This window comes from Artibeus jamaicensis, unplaced genomic scaffold (genome assembly GCF_021234435.1).
Source record: "Artibeus jamaicensis isolate MK-2021 breed Jamaican fruit bat unplaced genomic scaffold, CSHL_Jam_final scaffold_369, whole genome shotgun sequence".
Classification (NCBI taxonomy): Eukaryota; Metazoa; Chordata; class Mammalia; order Chiroptera; family Phyllostomidae; genus Artibeus; species Artibeus jamaicensis.
Window position 1 is genome coordinate 44,422,038 of NW_026522042.1, and position 17,770 is coordinate 44,439,807.

At 35.4% G+C, this 17,770-nt stretch overlaps 1 protein-coding gene across 4 annotated transcripts in view; it reads left to right on the forward strand.

The window, feature by feature from the left end:
- Positions 1 to 17,770, forward strand: part of TNPO1 (transportin 1) — a 94,841-nt gene that overhangs the window by 61,798 nt on the left and 15,273 nt on the right. For all 4 annotated transcript variants that reach the window (XM_053657228.1, XM_053657229.1, XM_037149085.2 and 1 more), the window contains exons 9-18: positions 467 to 585; positions 5,751 to 5,811; positions 6,216 to 6,384; positions 9,355 to 9,507; positions 10,262 to 10,487; positions 11,997 to 12,168; positions 13,410 to 13,496; positions 14,959 to 15,066; positions 15,203 to 15,361; positions 15,442 to 15,529. In XM_053657228.1, coding sequence (XP_053513203.1) covers positions 467 to 585; positions 5,751 to 5,811; positions 6,216 to 6,384; positions 9,355 to 9,507; positions 10,262 to 10,487; positions 11,997 to 12,168; positions 13,410 to 13,496; positions 14,959 to 15,066; positions 15,203 to 15,361; positions 15,442 to 15,529 — 1,342 coding nt within the window. The remainder of the gene's footprint in view (positions 1 to 466; positions 586 to 5,750; positions 5,812 to 6,215; positions 6,385 to 9,354; positions 9,508 to 10,261; positions 10,488 to 11,996; positions 12,169 to 13,409; positions 13,497 to 14,958; positions 15,067 to 15,202; positions 15,362 to 15,441; positions 15,530 to 17,770) is intronic.

The window sequence follows — 17,770 nt, forward strand, 5'->3', positions numbered from 1 at the left end:
ATTGTATTTATATATATAAATATATATATCTCTTTCCTTAAATATGTGGAGTATGTACTTGCAAGAGGCAGCTTGAGTAGTTAGTTATAAAAAATTTCATTTTAAGAAGTTTAATGGAGTTTTTTATTTTGCTGATTTTACGAAGACTTAAAATTTGATTATTAATACTCACATTTAAAAAAAATCTCAGTGGTTTCATAGAACAAAACACATCCACACAGAAGCACTTAATGCATGCATTGCACGCTTCATTAGGCAGTACTCTAAAGCGGCAGTTCTTAAATTTGGCTGCATTTTAGAATTAACTAGGAAGCTCTTTTGGTTGTTGTTAATTTAAACCCTAGGTTGAAAATTAATATAAAGTGCAAGGCCATAGCAAAGGAGTATTAACCTTTTGAAATAGGATGAGGTTTATTTTAATTGTATGATTTTTAACTGACTAACCTTAAGGCTCCTTTGTTTACAGTATATGCTGCAGAGGACCCAAGATCAAGATGAAAACGTTGCTCTGGAAGCCTGTGAATTCTGGCTTACTTTGGCAGAGCAACCAATATGCAAAGATGTGCTTGTAAGGCATCTTCCTAAGTAAGTGTTCCATCTTACGAATGCTTCCTTGTTCTGAAATTTAACAGTGATTCCTCGTTTTTATATTTTTAGGTCGTGCCTATTGTCAGGGAGTTAGAATTATCATCAGGGAGTTGCTTCTATCACCAGTTGCAACTTCTACCAGCCACTGGTTATAACTTCCCTAATCTTAGACATCTGAATGGGCACAGGTCGTAACCACTTACTGTAATATGTTTTATTATTGGAGTTTGGCTTTTTTAGATGTTTACAGTGCTTGGATATTCTTATTTTCATACAGTTAGTTAACTTTTTTTCCCCCCAATAAATTCTTTCCTCACCAAGAAAGCAGCAGTTCCACATGTTTTATTCTAGTCTGCCTGGAGTTTATTTGGAAGTAAAGTATAACATCGTGTACCAAGTGGATTTTGTTTTCTTTATGAAATCTATATATTACTCCCTCTTTTCCCTAACTTAAACCACTTTTATGATATGCTTTTTCTTTTTTTTTAAATATTTATTTATTTATTTATCTTTAGAGGGGAAGGAGAGAGGGAGAGAAATCATCAATGTATGGTTGCCTCTAGTGCATCCCCTGCTGGGAACTGGCTTACAGGGAACTGGCTTGCAACCCAGGCATGTGCCCTGACTGGGAATTGAACTGTGATTCTCTGGTTCGCATGCCTGCGCTCAATCCACTGAGCTACACCAGCCAGGGCCTGATATGCTTTTTCTTAACATAGGATTATCTCTGAGAGTTATATAAACCCATATTAAGTTTTTATAAAAACTAAAGAGCTATTTTATTAATATAACATTGGGAAATAATCATACAGTCATAGTGAGGTGTTCTGTCATTATACTAATAAAACCTAAACATTTTAAAAGCAAATAGGGCTTTAAAAAATCAGCACTTCAAACATTAAACAACTGGGTTTGACTTAACATGGCTGTTTTTATATTTAATTGAAATAATGCATTGTGACGGTGGAGAACATCTATGTCAATCTGATGCTAAGATAAAGAACATGATAAATGAACTTGTGTTTTCTATCTCCATTAACCAGACTCTTAAGAGCAAAAAATTTTTGGTTCAGAATCAAAATCATATATGGAATGATAACATTTTCTATTGATTAGAAAGCACTAATGTAACAAGGGATGGGTGGCATAAAATTCTTTTATTTCTTTCTGGACTGTATATTCTGTTTTAACCAGTACTATACTCTCAGTTATTGAACATTTAATAATACATTTTGTTCTGGTAAAGCAGGTCTTCATTTCTTTTCTGACTTTCCCCACATTTGCTCTTGGACATTAATAATCTCTTGAGGTTAAAACATTTAACCCATTGCCCAACGCATATTTAAGTAAACATTCATTGTTGGTATTAACATTGCCTTTCTGCGATAGTGTATTAAAAAATATTTTTTCAAGTGCTGCTTGAAGCTTCAGGAGAGAAAGCATCTTAACAATAGACCTGTTCAAAAACCATGGGCTGCCTTGCATTAGAGTTGTTAGACACATCATATTTCACGTGGTCACATTGAACTCTCGTGCCTCACTCTCCAACCTCTTTTTTTTTTTTGCTTAGCTTTGCTTGCTCAGTTCCTTATTTTCTACACATCTTTTTATTTTATCTAGCACAAAGGTGGTCTGTAAATTAATTGTACTGTCCGAAAACCCCAGCTATGCTCAATCTTCCCTGCTCTGAATTAATTGAACCTTTTGTTAAATACTGCTGGAAAAATTACTCTGCCAGGAAGATTGACGTCTGTAGAAATCCATGATCTTCAGACCGTTCACACTACCTGTCAGTTTTTCTTACTGTAGGTCAACTTTTATTTTCCATTCACTAGAGCAACTACTTTCAAACCTTTATCGGTCTCTGTAGTTCTCCTCATTCATTTTGAGCATTCTGCTTTATTGGAAAAACAGATGACCCTTCATCTTGCCCCCAAACTTACAGATATATTTTAATGAGTTGTCCTCTTCCTAAGCAGTGGTTCTTATTTATATGATTTTGGATTGTTTTGTTTTGTTTTTTGTTTTTTAATCCTCCAAGACCTCATTCCATCAGTTATATTCTCTCTCCTTTAACTTTCTCTTCTCTCTTGCCCTGTTGCATATTTCTCTATAACTTTTTAACTTGCCACAGCTCCTTCTCCATCTTAAAAAGATTCAAAGAATAGATGGAGGTTACTGTCTTTACTTCTTTACCTTAACCTCATGTTATGTTAACTCCTCAGTATTTGTAGAGTCTGCCGTCTGTCCTCTCCATTTTTCTGAATTGTTGACAGAGATCATAAATGATTTTACTACTGATGATCCAAATGAACCCAGCTCTGTGAATGTCTTTGGCTTACAAAATATGGTTATGTATTGTAAATTCCATCTAGATATGTTGTACTTTTATAATGTTAAGTTACTATTTTTCTATTTTAAATTTAGAAGGACTGTGAACATACATGAAAGTTTGGCTAGTGCACATTTTACAGCTATCCAGGAAATGTTAAATCCCACTGCTTCTGTCTCCCTGTTAGTATTCCTTTAGTTAATGAGGACTTACAACATTATCTCATTGGTCGTAGAGTTGTACTCAAAATTGTTTTCATACATATTTGAAGTAAGGCCTCAACAAAAACCAAGACATTATAGAGTGAGAGTTGCTTACATGTGATACAGGGAAAGAAAATTGTAGTCAGACCAAACTGATCTTGAATTCTCACTCTTCTGTTTACTTGAAATTCAGAACCTTGTAGAAATAATGTAACCCTGAGCCTTGGTTTACTTGTATGTAAAATGGAGATCATAATACTTTACTTAGTTATCAGGAGGGTGGTTACTATAAGCCCACAGCGGGCAATCTTGAGCATGAGGTTCTTTGCCTATTCATACTTTTCCCAAGCCACCCAGAACAATTAAAGTAGAAATTGGATACAGAGGACTATGGACATTGTTAAATAGTTCCAAAGTGTTCTCATTCCTTTTATCTGCAGTGGGCTATTTCAGGTGTATGCAATGTGCCAATGGGAGAACAGATCATCAAAGCTTAAGAAAACCTGTGAAAGCTTAAAACTGGCATAGCTACAAGAGGAACTGATGTTACTGTTTTTAACCTTTACTTATGTGTTTTGATATTTCTTTAAATTAGATATCATAAATATTCCAGTGTGCCTAGAATTCCATGTTTATAGATATCATAGTTCTGTTTTAGTGACAACCTAATACTTAAGATTGGATATGATACCCTGATTATTTTCTTAGTGAGAATTTAAATTTCCTTTTTATCAAAGGCTATAATAACTTTCTTTTTTTTGCATTATTCTTTTGACTGAATTTTTTTAGACTTAGTTTTTTATATTTTAAACATTCTCATCTCTTCTATAAAGAGGAATGCAGATATAAATGAATTTTCCTGATTGAAAACGAATGGAACCCTTCGGCTTCCATTAAATAAACTTTCTCAACTTAAATGAAAAAGAGTAGGTAGCTGGCATTATAAGCAAACGTTAAGTAGTACATGGCATCATCTACATCGTTCCTTACAACACAGAGTTTCAAAGCAGCAGAGATAGATGCTTTCTAGAAGTTGAGTCGTTTTTGAAGAGGTACATGGGTGTGGGTTTGTGGTTTGGATTTTTTACTTCACATTCTAGAAAGTGTGCCTCCACCACTCTGTTTTTGTTGCAGAGATGACTTCTGGGACTGTCAGGGCAAGCTACGCTTTGACTGCACAGTAGTAATTGCACATTTCTTCATGCAGTCTTGTGTTTCCTATACAGGGTGGGGCAGAAGTAGGGTTACAGTTGGGAGTGTGTGGAACAATTTATATTCTTGTGTTATTATTTATTATTGTATTATTTTCCATATGAATATCTGTAAACCTACTTTTGCCCCACTCAGTATATTGTTTTCTAACATGCACTGAATACATAATGCTTGTATTCTAATGATTTCATAATATATAAAAAAAAGGGGGAAGGACATGACCTGGGAAAAAGAAGGAAGAACCCTTACCACAATGAAAATAGATATATTCGTACTCAGCTTCATAAGAATATAATCCATTTACGTTTTCAGAAATAGACTTCTCAAAACTTCCCATTCACTTTTGGGAAACATCCCTCCTCTGTGGCATTAAGTGAGAGGGGAAATCAGTTTGTTTCAGTGGAAACAATTCACAATGGGAAAGTTTAACATCAGTCCATTTGTCATTCGTTCAAGGACAGTCTCATTGCAACCCAATATTTAAATTTAAAACTATATTTATATGTTACATTTTTCTAAAACTGGCATAGATGTTCTGTTTTCATTTCCTGCACTCTCAGCTTGAGAGTCTTCCATTGGTTTGCTCTAAAGCCTCAGCATCTTTGTGATTTTCCCTGGCAGTCTCAGCAGCAGCATCTTGGCTAGGCTCCCTCTCCTGGTTCATAATGTCAGGGGTCACTTGATCCAAATCTGCTTCTAGAAGATCAGTTTGTACTTCATTGGCATAGTATTTTTATCATTATTACTTGGAAAACAAAATATAGCAACCTCCTCCTCCCACCCCCATAAAGAAAAAGGAATACAAATGCTAAATGGAGGCTTATTGTAACAGTGTGATGCCATTTAGAAATAAAAGAAATGAATTTTGTCCCTTTTTCACCTACTTAACTTTCCTCTCCAAAGACACCGGTTTCTTATATATCCTGCTTAGAGATTCTATAAGTAAAGTCTGTGTTTACAAATAATTACACGGGAAATCTCACTATTTTAACACAAATGAAAATGTGCCGTGTGTGCTATACACCTGGGGTTTTTTGTTTGTTGTTTAGTTTAACCAATCCTCAGATGGTGAACATTTAGGTTTTAGTTATTGTATCAAGGAACATTGGTCTTTAAAAAATGAGAACAGTTGTTGGTATATTTGGGATAAATTCTTAGGAAAGAAATTGCTATATTTTTATTATTTTTATTTCCAAGCACTATTAATCTAATCTCCACTAAGAGTTATCTGGTGGATCTCATGCATGAATTGTGAAAAGACTACAATATATATTAGGAATGCTCATCACAGATGTGCTCTAAGACAATATTAGTGGTGGTTGTCTCATTGGTGTTATTGGTATACAAAAGTTTAAGACTTCTTAATTTTATTGGTCTTTAGATTTTGTTTCATGAATTTTTTTTGTTTGAAATAGGTTGATTCCTGTGTTAGTGAATGGCATGAAGTATTCAGACATAGATATTATCCTACTTAAGGTAAGGAACCTATTTTCTGGTGAGTAGGGAATATTATGTTTATTGACTTAGTAAATTTTTTAATTCAACCAATAGAATATTTATTTAGAATAGACCCTCTATAAATGGACTCCTGTTATATGTAATACACTACACAGTTCAAAGGTAGAAGCATTAAAACATTCGAAATAGGATCTGAATGGGATTCAGCTGCTCCAAGTTGTAATAGCCTGATGGAAAGCAATATAATGTGTTTTAAAGTACCTGATAGTTAACATGTCTTATGTAATCTATTCTCTCCGTCACAAAGAAAGGTATACTTCAGAATTCTGTGCCCGGCCCCATCTAGATATTCTGATCTTTAACTCGTGTACATATTAGCCTGTAATGAGTATCGCCAAAATTTTCCCTTTAAAAAAATACAGGGTGATGTTGAAGAAGATGAAACAATTCCTGATAGTGAACAGGATATAAGGCCACGTTTTCATCGATCAAGAACAGTGGCTCAGCAGCATGACGAAGATGGCATTGAAGAGGAAGATGACGACGACGATGAAATTGATGATGATGATACAATTTCTGACTGGAATCTAAGTAAGTTGGAGAGGGGAAAGGCAGTTGCCTGCTTTGATAACCACTTTCTTGGGAAATAATTTATATTCCATACAATGCACCCATTAAACAGTACAATTCAGTGGCTTTTAATATATTTATACATGTGCAGCCATCACCACAGTAAATTCTGGAACATTTCATCACACCAGAAAAGAATGCCATTCTCATTATCAGTTATCCCCATTTTCTCCCAGTCCCCCAGCCCTAAGCAACTACTAGTCTATATTTCGTATGTTGATTTTGCCTATTCTGGACATTCCCTATAAATGGAATCATGCAGTATAAGGTCCTTTGTGGCTGGCTTCTTTCACTTAGCCTGTTTCAGGATATATCCATGTTGTGGCATGTATCAATACTTTGTTCCTTTTTATTGCAGAAAAATAATCCATTATATGGATTTATCACAGCTTACTCATATATCAGTTGATGGGCAGTTTGTTGATATTTTGTTGTTCCCCCTTTTGGCTGTTGTGAGTAATGATGCTGTGAACGTCTCTGTAAATGTATGTGTGGACATACGTTTTCAGTTTTCTTAGATATATGCCCAAGGAGTAGGATTACTGGGTCATGCTAACTCTGTTTAACCTTTTGCGAAACTACCAGGCTGTTTTCCAAAGTGACTGCACCACTTTCTTTCCCACCAGCAGTGCCTTAGATTGCAGGTTCTTGCTTGCTAACAGTTGTTAATCTTTTTTATTATAGGCATCCCATTATATCAGAAGTACATACCGTTTTGGTTTGCATTTTTTCTGATGCATCTTTTTTTATATTTGGTTTGCATTTTTTCTGATGCATCTTTTTTTATATTTACTATTCATTATATTTTTTAAAGATAGCTCTGTTATTTCTCAAAAGCTGTGTATTTTTTGTGTGATACCATAAAATAGGCACATTGGTCATGAACTTTTTTCTCTTTTCCTTACATAAACTTATTTTGTGATAATTTGTATGCGAATTGACTGATTATCATAGATAATTCTAAAATAACATAAATTGCTTTGTCATATTCAGACTTATAAAATACTTTTTTTTAATCTCTGTTAGTTTTCAGCCTTAGCTGCAAATCCATATCATCTGATGAGCTGGCATTTTGGACCACACTGTAATTAAATAACTGGGGAGGAACCTAGACACCTGTGTTTTGCTTGCTTACTGTTAAAGCTCATTACTCTAGTTCAGGATTACTCAGCCTCAGCAGTAATGACATTTTGGGCCACATGATTTGTTGTTGTTGTTGTGGGGGCTATTCTGTACCTTATAGGATGTTGAGCAACCTTGCCTCTACCCAGTAGATGCCAGCACCACACACACACACGCACGCATGCACGCACGCGTGCGCCATATCCAGCAGTCTCCAGACAGTGCCTGATGTCCCCTGGGAAACAAATCACAAGATTTCTAGTTAACCATGAAGTGGTTAAGGACATGAATCATCAGCCTGTACTGTGTAATTCATTTGGTTAAATGATGCTAATTCTTCTGCTGCCCATTTAGTTTTCTACAACTACCAGTTATTTATAGCATTCCTGATGTGCCCAGCTCTAGGCTAAGGACTTGGCATGCATATCACATTTAATCTTTCCAGCAGCTTTACATAGGTAAGGAAACTGCAAAAAGAGAAACTTGCCCAAGGTCAACATAGCTAGATGGGTACATCTGTTATTGGAACCCAAATCTCACTGTCATAAATTACCTCCCTCTGTATTCCTACTTTTCAGGTTGAGGACAGGGTGGATTAACATTATAATATAATGTAGATAACTCTTCAAAAGTAATGTACATTGGTTGCATTATTGGTATGGGGCACTTCTCTTCACATATCACCCATCTTTATATCCTTCCAGAAGTTTTTCTGTGTACATACAGAAAAACATATGTATATCTTCTTTTTGTTTGTTTTTATTCTCACCTGAGAAAAGACAAGGTCCAGCACAAATAATGCCCCTTTTCTATTACAAAATCATAAGCCTGTAATTCCATAACAGCAATATCACGCTGAAGCACACTGTATGACATTTTAGGTGAAAGGTTCAGATTAAAACTATAAAGTTTTACACCTATATAATTACCCTACCACCACACTCAAGAAGCCTCAGTTCTGCTAGACCCTGTATTTATTGATTTGAGAGCGAGAGAAACACCAGTCGGTTGCCTTCTGCATGTGCCCCACCCAGGAATGGAGCCCTCAGCCTTTCTGGTGTGCGGGGGACACTCCACCAACCCAGCTGCTTCACTAAAGCTGTGTGGTCTTTTCTGAGAGGAGGCTGACTTTATCAGAGTAAAATCAGATTACACATGCTCTGATGGTTCTTTTTTATGCATAATAATATAACCCATTCTGTGTGAGTCCATAGAGATCTCATTCTGTTTTGTGGCAGTATAATGTTCATTTCTGTGGATCTACTGTACAGTATAACTTAAGAGCCTTATTGATTGATAAGTGTTACTTCTGGCCAGTATACTGGCATTTTTAAAAAAAGGATTTTACTGTTGTCTGATAGTGTGTGATTAACCTTTATGCCTAGTTCACATTGAGAAAAATTTGGATGCTTAATTATATTACTGTTCTTTTTAAATTTTTTGTCCTTTTCTAAATTTTGTTAAATGAAATTTTTTAAATTTTTTGTCCTTTTCTAAATTTTGTTAAATGAAATTTGGGTTGATACGTAGTCTGATACTTAATGGTGCCTTACTCTGTAAAGAAAGTTTTCCCAGATATATGTCGTGTAGTTGGTGACTTTTGATTCCCGTTTATAATTAGTTTGCTAATTTTTGGTCATAAAAAAGTGCTTTTGTGAACAGAATTTTTTTCATGTGACAAGACTGCTTCTTTAATTGAATTCTTTGAAACTGTAGAAGTATGAACAAAGTATTGTACATACAACAGATTTACATAACTAAAAGATAATAGAGATTAATATAATATCTTTGATAAATATATTTTCTTAGGAAAATGTTCTGCTGCTGCCCTAGATGTTCTTGCAAATGTGTATCGTGATGAGCTTTTGCCGCATATTTTGCCCCTTTTGAAAGAATTACTTTTTCACCATGAATGGGTTGTTAAAGAATCGGGCATCTTGGTTTTAGGAGCAATTGCTGAAGGTAAGTCTAAGTCACGTTTGAACTATAAAGCCCTAATTAATAATTAGCACTAATGTGGCTAGACTACTTGAATGAATTGTTACTCCGTGTGGAAAGAACAGAGTAACACTGAACTTACGCACTTTGCTCTTATGTTGCTGCTGTGGGTTTGAAAAGACTGTGTGATCCACAGTAACCTTGAACAGGATGTTTGAATCCAAAAGCCATCTTAGAATAAGTGTTTACTTCGAACTGATTAAAAATTATTAACTGAACAGTCATAGGCCTACTCTAATTCCAGCCAGATATTTTGCAAATGCTTCTGTTACGATAAAGGAAGCAGAATGAGAAGGCAAGGGCTCGGATGTCAGAAGCATTCCCATTGCTAGAAAAATAACTGTTCTATGTGTAAGTGTAAGAAATGTCATAAGAGGGTCATCATTCTCTATAGGTTATTCTTTCCTAACTGTAAATATCTATCTAGAAGAAATGAAGCATATTAAAGGCTTCTCTAAAAGTCATAATTTGTGAGCAGAAGTAAAATGAACTTTCCTAACCCTGCTGGAAGATGTTTAGGTGCAGTTAGGTCTTGTTTCTTTTTTTTTTTTATATATATTTTAGGTATTTTTAGATCAAATTATTTTTTACAGCATATTTAATACAATGAAGATCTGATTATTTTTTATGAATGCATGTGTTTAATATTCAACTGAAATGGTTTTATTTTAACCATATTTTAGCAGTTTCTGAAAGATTTCTGTTTTTGTTTTTCTAGGTTGCATGCAAGGCATGATTCCGTACTTGCCTGAACTCATTCCTCACCTTATTCAGTGCCTCTCTGATAAAAAGGCTCTTGTGCGTTCCATAACATGCTGGACTCTGAGCCGTTATGCACACTGGGTAGTCAGCCAGCCCCCAGACACGTACCTGAAGCCATTAATGACAGAATTGCTAAAGCGTATCCTGGATAGCAACAAGAGAGTACAAGAAGCTGCCTGCAGGTGGGACAGATTCATAGCAAAATGTTCACTGTGTGGGAGGGGAGTGGGTATTTCAGTGAGAAACTAATTTTCAACCTTGTGATGGAATATATGTACTAAACCATGAATGGGCTTCTATTATCTGTAGCTTTCACCTTACGATTTTATAAATCCAAATGTGACTAATAGACATCAACCTTTGCTGTTTCTTGAATGTTTTGTTTTCTCAGTGGCTATGATAACAGTAGTTATCTTTTACACTAATTCCCACAGGCATCTGGACAGGTGAAGACAAAGGTCCTACTCTTGAACCAGTAGCAGGGTTGGAACAGATTCCCATTAGCCTGCAGGTCCACTACCATAACTCCACAGAAAGCCCCACAGCAGCCTGCTGTCCGTCATTTAGTGTATCTACTTACGTAGCTGTTCTGTCAGTTTGGGGCCGTTTTGTTTTTATATCAGACCAGCAGTTGCAGTTAAATATTCCAGTTTGGGGAGCAAGAGGAATGCAGAGTTGGACTTTTCCAAATCTGAAGCAAAATTATCTAAAAGAGTTTTTAATTCTTATTAACATGAAAGGTGAACAAGGAGGCTTTGATGATTAATAGCACTGAAGGTTTTTTTTTTCAATGGGGGAAGGGTACAGATTATATTTGGTTTCCTGTAGTTTATTTATTTGGCACTTTTTTAGCTCTCTACTAATTGTTAGGCATATTCTAAGTGCTGGGCTTACAATCTTGCTGTCTCTAAACTTACAGTCTAACTGTGAGTACTAAACAACTATATGATTTACAGCAAGTGCTATGCACAGAATAAGGCTTATTATTTGTAATAACATGTATTTTGCACTCTTAATGTAGTATGGGCTGATACATTTTTTAACCTCATTGAGGAACAATTGACAAATAACTGCATATATGTTAAAGTATACAACATGATTTGATATGCATATACATTGTAGAATGATTACCGAAATTAGGATAACACATTCATCACCTCATATAAGTAACTTTCTCAGGGTGACAGTGCTCAAGATCTCTCGGCAGCTTTCAAGTATGCAATACATATTGTTTGTATTTTATAAGAGAAAGTTTATTTAGAGAGAACAGTTTTAAGTGTTAAATGTGTCATTTTGTGACCCTTGGTATACATCTTAAGGAAAAAGTATAAATGAGAGTTCATTTCTCTGAGAATGAAACATTATTTTGTTCATTGCTGTGTCCTAGCCCTCAGTGACTAAATAGTAAACACCAAATAAATTTGTTGAATGAATGAATGAATGAATGTAAGAACCAACATATTTTAGTTTTAGATTTTAGCATTGTAGTTAAATAGATGCCCATAGGTGACGGTCTCTCTGGAAGAGGTAATAAGGAATGGGAAAGAAAGAAGAAAAATAAACATATGGTGTGATGCAGTAGGAGATGGGCATGTAAAGTGGAAATAGATAACTCTTTAAAGAATTAGTTTTCTATCTATATTACAGCTATTGCTTTTCTACAACACTGTTCTCTCACTCTTTAATTACAGTGCCTTTGCTACCCTAGAAGAGGAGGCTTGTACAGAACTTGTTCCTTACCTTGCTTACATACTTGATACTTTGGTCTTCGCATTTAGCAAATACCAACATAAGAACTTGCTCATTCTTTATGATGCCATAGGAACATTAGCAGATTCAGTAGGACATCATTTAAACAAGCCAGTAAGTATTATTATGGAATGTGGCATGGTTACAATCAGTAAGTTAACATGTATTTGAAAGTTAAAATTTGGGGGAGATATAAACACAGGGTATATTATTTTAAGAAGGCAGCAAAGTATATTAGCTTCCTAAATAGTATTTTAAAAAATAAATAGGTACTTGATTAATAGCCCAGTGTGTGGCAATTGCATCGCACTTTGTAAAGTAACTAAAGGAAAAGGGGGTAGAGTTTATATACTCTATAAAGTTTTTATAACTTTTACTTAATTTCAAGGGGGTTTTTTGTTTGTTTTTTGTAATCTACCACTTTATAAACACTGTAGCTTTAAAGCACCACATCTAGACACCTTTGTTTTCTCACTGGAACTTACAGCCATGGGGAATACACTAGATAAAACTACTAGAAATTGGGGTTAATAGCTTACAAATGTAAATAGTGGTAGAGCAGAAGTATGACTAGGGAGCCATACTCTGTCTCTAGTAGTGTTCAGAGTAGAAGAGGATGAGATTGGATTTGTAATATTAAAATTTTAATATGGTTCAAAATTCCATGCTGAAGAATAGATTTTCTTTATGAATGCTATATGGAAAGTCCTAAAAAATTGTCTGTTCATTAGTTATACTTAAAACTTGATGCAATGGGTTTGCAAAACTTGGTTAATGGGTTTGCTTTGTGCTGTTAGTTTGGTTTGGTTTGGTTTGGTTTGGCTTTGTTTGGGGGGTGTTTTTCTGAATATCTTAGATTAATCCTTTTAGCATTGGTACCCCTTGTTCACATTATTACATTTATTTACTTAATTTAATGGGTTATTTAGTTTAAATAAGGACATTTAAATGATTATGAATCTTTTTCTACAAATGCCTCTGTAAGGTAAACCTGTCTTTTATGACATACTATACAAGTATAGAACCATATTATGTGCTACAGGCCCCAGGACTAAAATAATTCAGACATCTTAAGAGTAAAATTATACGATTCATCCCTGATTGTGCTGAAGTAAGTTTTATATATTTGTATAAATTTTGTTTCAAAAAGGATATAAGATGACTTAAAAATAGAAAAAAATTGTATAGGTTAAGAAGATAGGCAAAATTAAAATTTCAAAGGTGCAGAGTCTCAAAATACATTCTGTAATGATTTTAGACAGTTACTCTAAATGAATTTTAATTTTCATAGACTCAAAGTGGACTTTTTTACATATAATAGTGGAGCTTTATGTGTTTTTCATCATTGTATATAGGAATATATTCAGATGCTAATGCCTCCGCTGATCCAGAAATGGAACATGTTAAAGGATGAAGATAAAGATCTCTTCCCCTTACTTGAGGTATGCTGTATATGTTTTCCAACCTGATAATAGTTATACTTAAAACTTGATGCAGTGGGTTTGCAAAACCCATTATCTTCTTAACTGATAATAAATTATGGAGGTCTTTTTACATCATGTACCTCTATCTCTACTTAATCATATTTCTTGATATAAATATATAGCTAAACCATGGCTAAATCTTGAGTAACGCAGGTTGAACCATGAGGATCCACTTACACACAGATATTTTCCCATAAATGCCTGCACTGTTTCTGATTTACGTTTGGAAGGCTGGATGGGGGGGGCGGGGGCGTGGTGGCTGGATACATTGATCTGCCCCATTTTATGTAGGGAACTTGAGCATCCTGGGGTTTTGCTATTCTAGGGTGTGACCTGGAACCAGTCTTCTGCAGACCAAGGGACAACTTAAGTTTGGGGGGAGTCAAAGTTATATGCACATACTCAATTGTGCCGGGGGTTGGTGCCCCGAACCACCACGTAGTTCAAAGGTCAACTGTAGTTTAATATTCTAATATTACATATTTATATAATATTACATTAGATACCTGTACTCATATGTAGGTGAATCATACCCTTTATGTGTAGTTTGAAATTTTAGTCTATATGTACTAAATAGTTTTTTAATCAAAAATAAATTTTATATGATATTTCAGTAATTGAACACACTACCAGATCTGGTAACTTAAACCTAAATGACTTTGTATTGGTCGAGCCAGTTCAGTCATTGTCATTCTTACTCTCCCTGTCACTTCAGGGGTCACCACCTCTGCCATGGATTGTCCCTAGCCAGAGAAGTAAAAACTTCTGTGACCAAGAAAATGACTAATTCTGGGCCTAACAACATAAGAAGAGTTAATATGGCTAAATTTTTTTTTTTTTTTCCGGGCAGGGGCTCAGGATGTGCCCAGTAAAGTTCACCTATGTGACAGGTGGCAAACATAAGGCCTGCGGGGGCCAAATCTGGCCCTCCACCTTGTTTTATCCGGCCTGGCACCTTGTTTCTACCCAGTGGCACCGAGCTCCTTGCCCCTAGTTAAAGAGTAGTTACATTTATAAAGTTTTAAAAATACATTTGGCCCTTTGAAGACAACTGAGGCCGCCGGTGAAAATGAGTTTGACATCCCTGACCTACAGCATTGACAAGGATGGGAGGATGAATAAATATACCTCTTATATTTGAGGGGTGGGGGGGAGAAATACATACACTTAATCTGTTCTTGAAAGATAACATTCATTATAGAAATATTTTTACTTTTTTCCTGAGGAGACCTCCCCTGACCAGCCAGCAAGCTTAACGGCAGTATGTGGCAGGCAGAGGAGAGATTTGAAAAGAAACTGCTGCTATAGCCTAGTAGAGCAAGCTCAGAAATAACCAGGGTCTTAAGTACACATACAAGCATTTCTTACAATGTTATAACTATACCCAGAAATTTCACACATGCACTTTATTTTTTTCTAGTGCCTGTCTTCAGTTGCCACGGCCCTGCAGTCTGGCTTCCTTCCATACTGTGAACCTGTATATCAGCGATGTGTAAACCTAGTACAGAAGACTCTTGCACAAGCCATGGTATTTAAACATTTTTGTATCTCTCCCTTCTTGGCATCATAAATGTTTTTGTAAGGACAGGCATAATGTATACAAACTATTTCAATAATTGATTTAAAGGAAGTTTTGGGTTTTTTTTTAATGTGTCTAATTTCAGCTGAACAATGCTCAACCAGATCAATATGAGGCTCCAGATAAAGATTTTATGATAGTGGCTCTTGATTTACTCAGTGGCCTGGCTGAAGGACTTGGAGGCAACATTGAACAGCTGGTGGCCCGAAGTAACATTCTAACACTAATGTATCAGTGCATGCAGGTGAGGCTGGTTAAATTATAACAAATTGAAACCTGGTTCTCTGGGTCACATTGGGGTTAATTTCTTCTCGTTTCTTGTAGGATAAAATGCCAGAAGTTCGACAGAGTTCCTTCGCCCTTTTAGGTGATCTGACAAAAGCTTGCTTTCAGCATGTTAAGCCATGTATAGGTATGAATATTTTCTACTACTGTGATGATTTTTAAAATCAGGTATATTTTTTATTAAAATGTGATTTCATGGAAACTCAACTTTTATAAATGTACGTTTGACTGTTAAAGATGCTCTGGTTGAAGCAGGCAGGATGAGAACTACTGTTCTTTGTTCTCTTGAACTTACTACTCTTTAGGCAGCAGTGTGTTAGGTAGTCATGTGACTGGAGAAGAGTTGGAAAAGCATTAATTTAGAGTAAAGGACATCCCTGCCTTTGAAGCCCCAGTGTACTGTATGTGTAGTTCATGGATACTTTTTGAATAGTTTCTTTTTTTTTTCCAGTGGAGGTACCCAGAAATAATAATTTGTCTCATGATAAAGCAACATATGTTTTCAGATATCATGGGAAACTTTTCAATTTACCTAAAAAGTAAATGATTTATTTGTTTTAATAGCATAGCATTTGTCTTAGCCTTCTGTGAAGATAACAGGGATTCCTTGAAAACGTAACCTGAATTGTGTCAAAACCCGTGAATTAAATGGGAATTTGGGGTTCCCCCCCCCCATTTCTGTATCCCATCATTTTGAATGAAAGTTGGAGGTTTTATTTATTCATTGTTGGGGGCGGGGAGGAAGAGAAACACTGATAGGTTTGCAAGATGATTCCCAAGCCACTGAGCCACATCGGGCAGCACTAAAAAGTTTTTTCATTTGATACAGTTGCTGTGCAGTTTTTATTGATCAGTTTTACCGAGATATAAATGACACCACATAGTGTAATGTAAGTTCAAGGTACACAGCATAATGATTTGCTGTGTTTTACACCTTGTGTGTGTGTTACGAAATGATTACCATGACGTGTTTAGTTACCATCCATCCCCTCACATACTTACAAAGATTGTTTTTCCTTCTCATAAGAACTTTTAAGATCTCTCTTAGCAACTTTAAAACATACAATACAGAATTATTAACTGTAGTCATAATGTCATACATTACACCCCCAAACTTATTCTTTACCCAACTCCCAGTTGTACTTTTGAATAACTATTTCTGAACCTTGAGTAGTAACATCATTATGATGTATTAAAACAAGTTATCAAATTCAAGGCTGACTACCCTAAGTGAAAACGTGATGAATTCTTGTTTTACAAGACTTGATCAATCATGCATCCCCTCTTTAGAAGGTACACAGTGTCTAATCTTATCTCTTTTTTTTATGTTGTGAGCCATGATTATTATTTTCTAGACTATCAATTCTCAACCAGGGCCATTTTTGTTCAGCCCCCCTCCCACAGAACATTTGCATTTTGTTTAACACTGAGGGTGTGTTACTGCTTGGTAGTTAGTGCATAGAGGCAAAGGATGTTGCTCAACATCCTACAATGCATGCAGCAGGTCCCCCTCTACACACACAAACACATACACACACGCACCCAGAATGAGGTGGCCCAAATTATCAGTATTGCTAAAATTGAGAAACCCTGGTTTTAGATCCACTAATTAATTAAGGGGTTTTACAAATGCTATTCTAATTCTTCATTTAGTAGTGAAAATACGTATATAGAGACATTTTTCATATCAAATTATTTTCCTGAGGTATGCATCATGTAGGAGAGGCAGGTAATTGCTTGATATTCTTTTCTTTACCAGTTTTCAAAATAATGAATTGATTCCCAGCATCCTCCACAGGTATCTATTTGATGTTTCAGAGTTTAGTTTTTGTGTTTGTCTTTTTGAGTGTCAGTATGAACTCAGTGATACTCAAATTGTCCTACCTGTAGGGATTGGGAGCTTAAGTTGCCTCCTGAGTTTTCTCTGGGGTGATGAAATAGCCTAGGTTTGTTTGGTACATTTCCTGCCTTTTACCTACAATGAAACATTTCTCTGAGAGCTTTCATTCCTGTTAAGTGGAAAATTATATTTAGAGACCACAATCTGAGCCCTAGGGTAAAGGTTATTTTAAAAACCAAAATTACTGATTTTTAAAAAATTGTGCATGTGAGAAACCAGGTTTGAAGAAATTTCTAATGTATCATGCTTTCCTTACTTTTGAGTTTTCTCAGTCTGGTGACAAGAGAGAGTACTCTAACCAACTCCTTTTAATGATATTTGAAATATACCAAAACTTAATGTTTTCTGGTCTACTTCATAGGAAAGTTCAGATACTACCTCTCTCAGTTTCTTAAGATAAATATTTACCAACACCTTTAAAATACTATTTATTGCCTACATTTCAGTTTCCGCATAGTAGATTTTCTT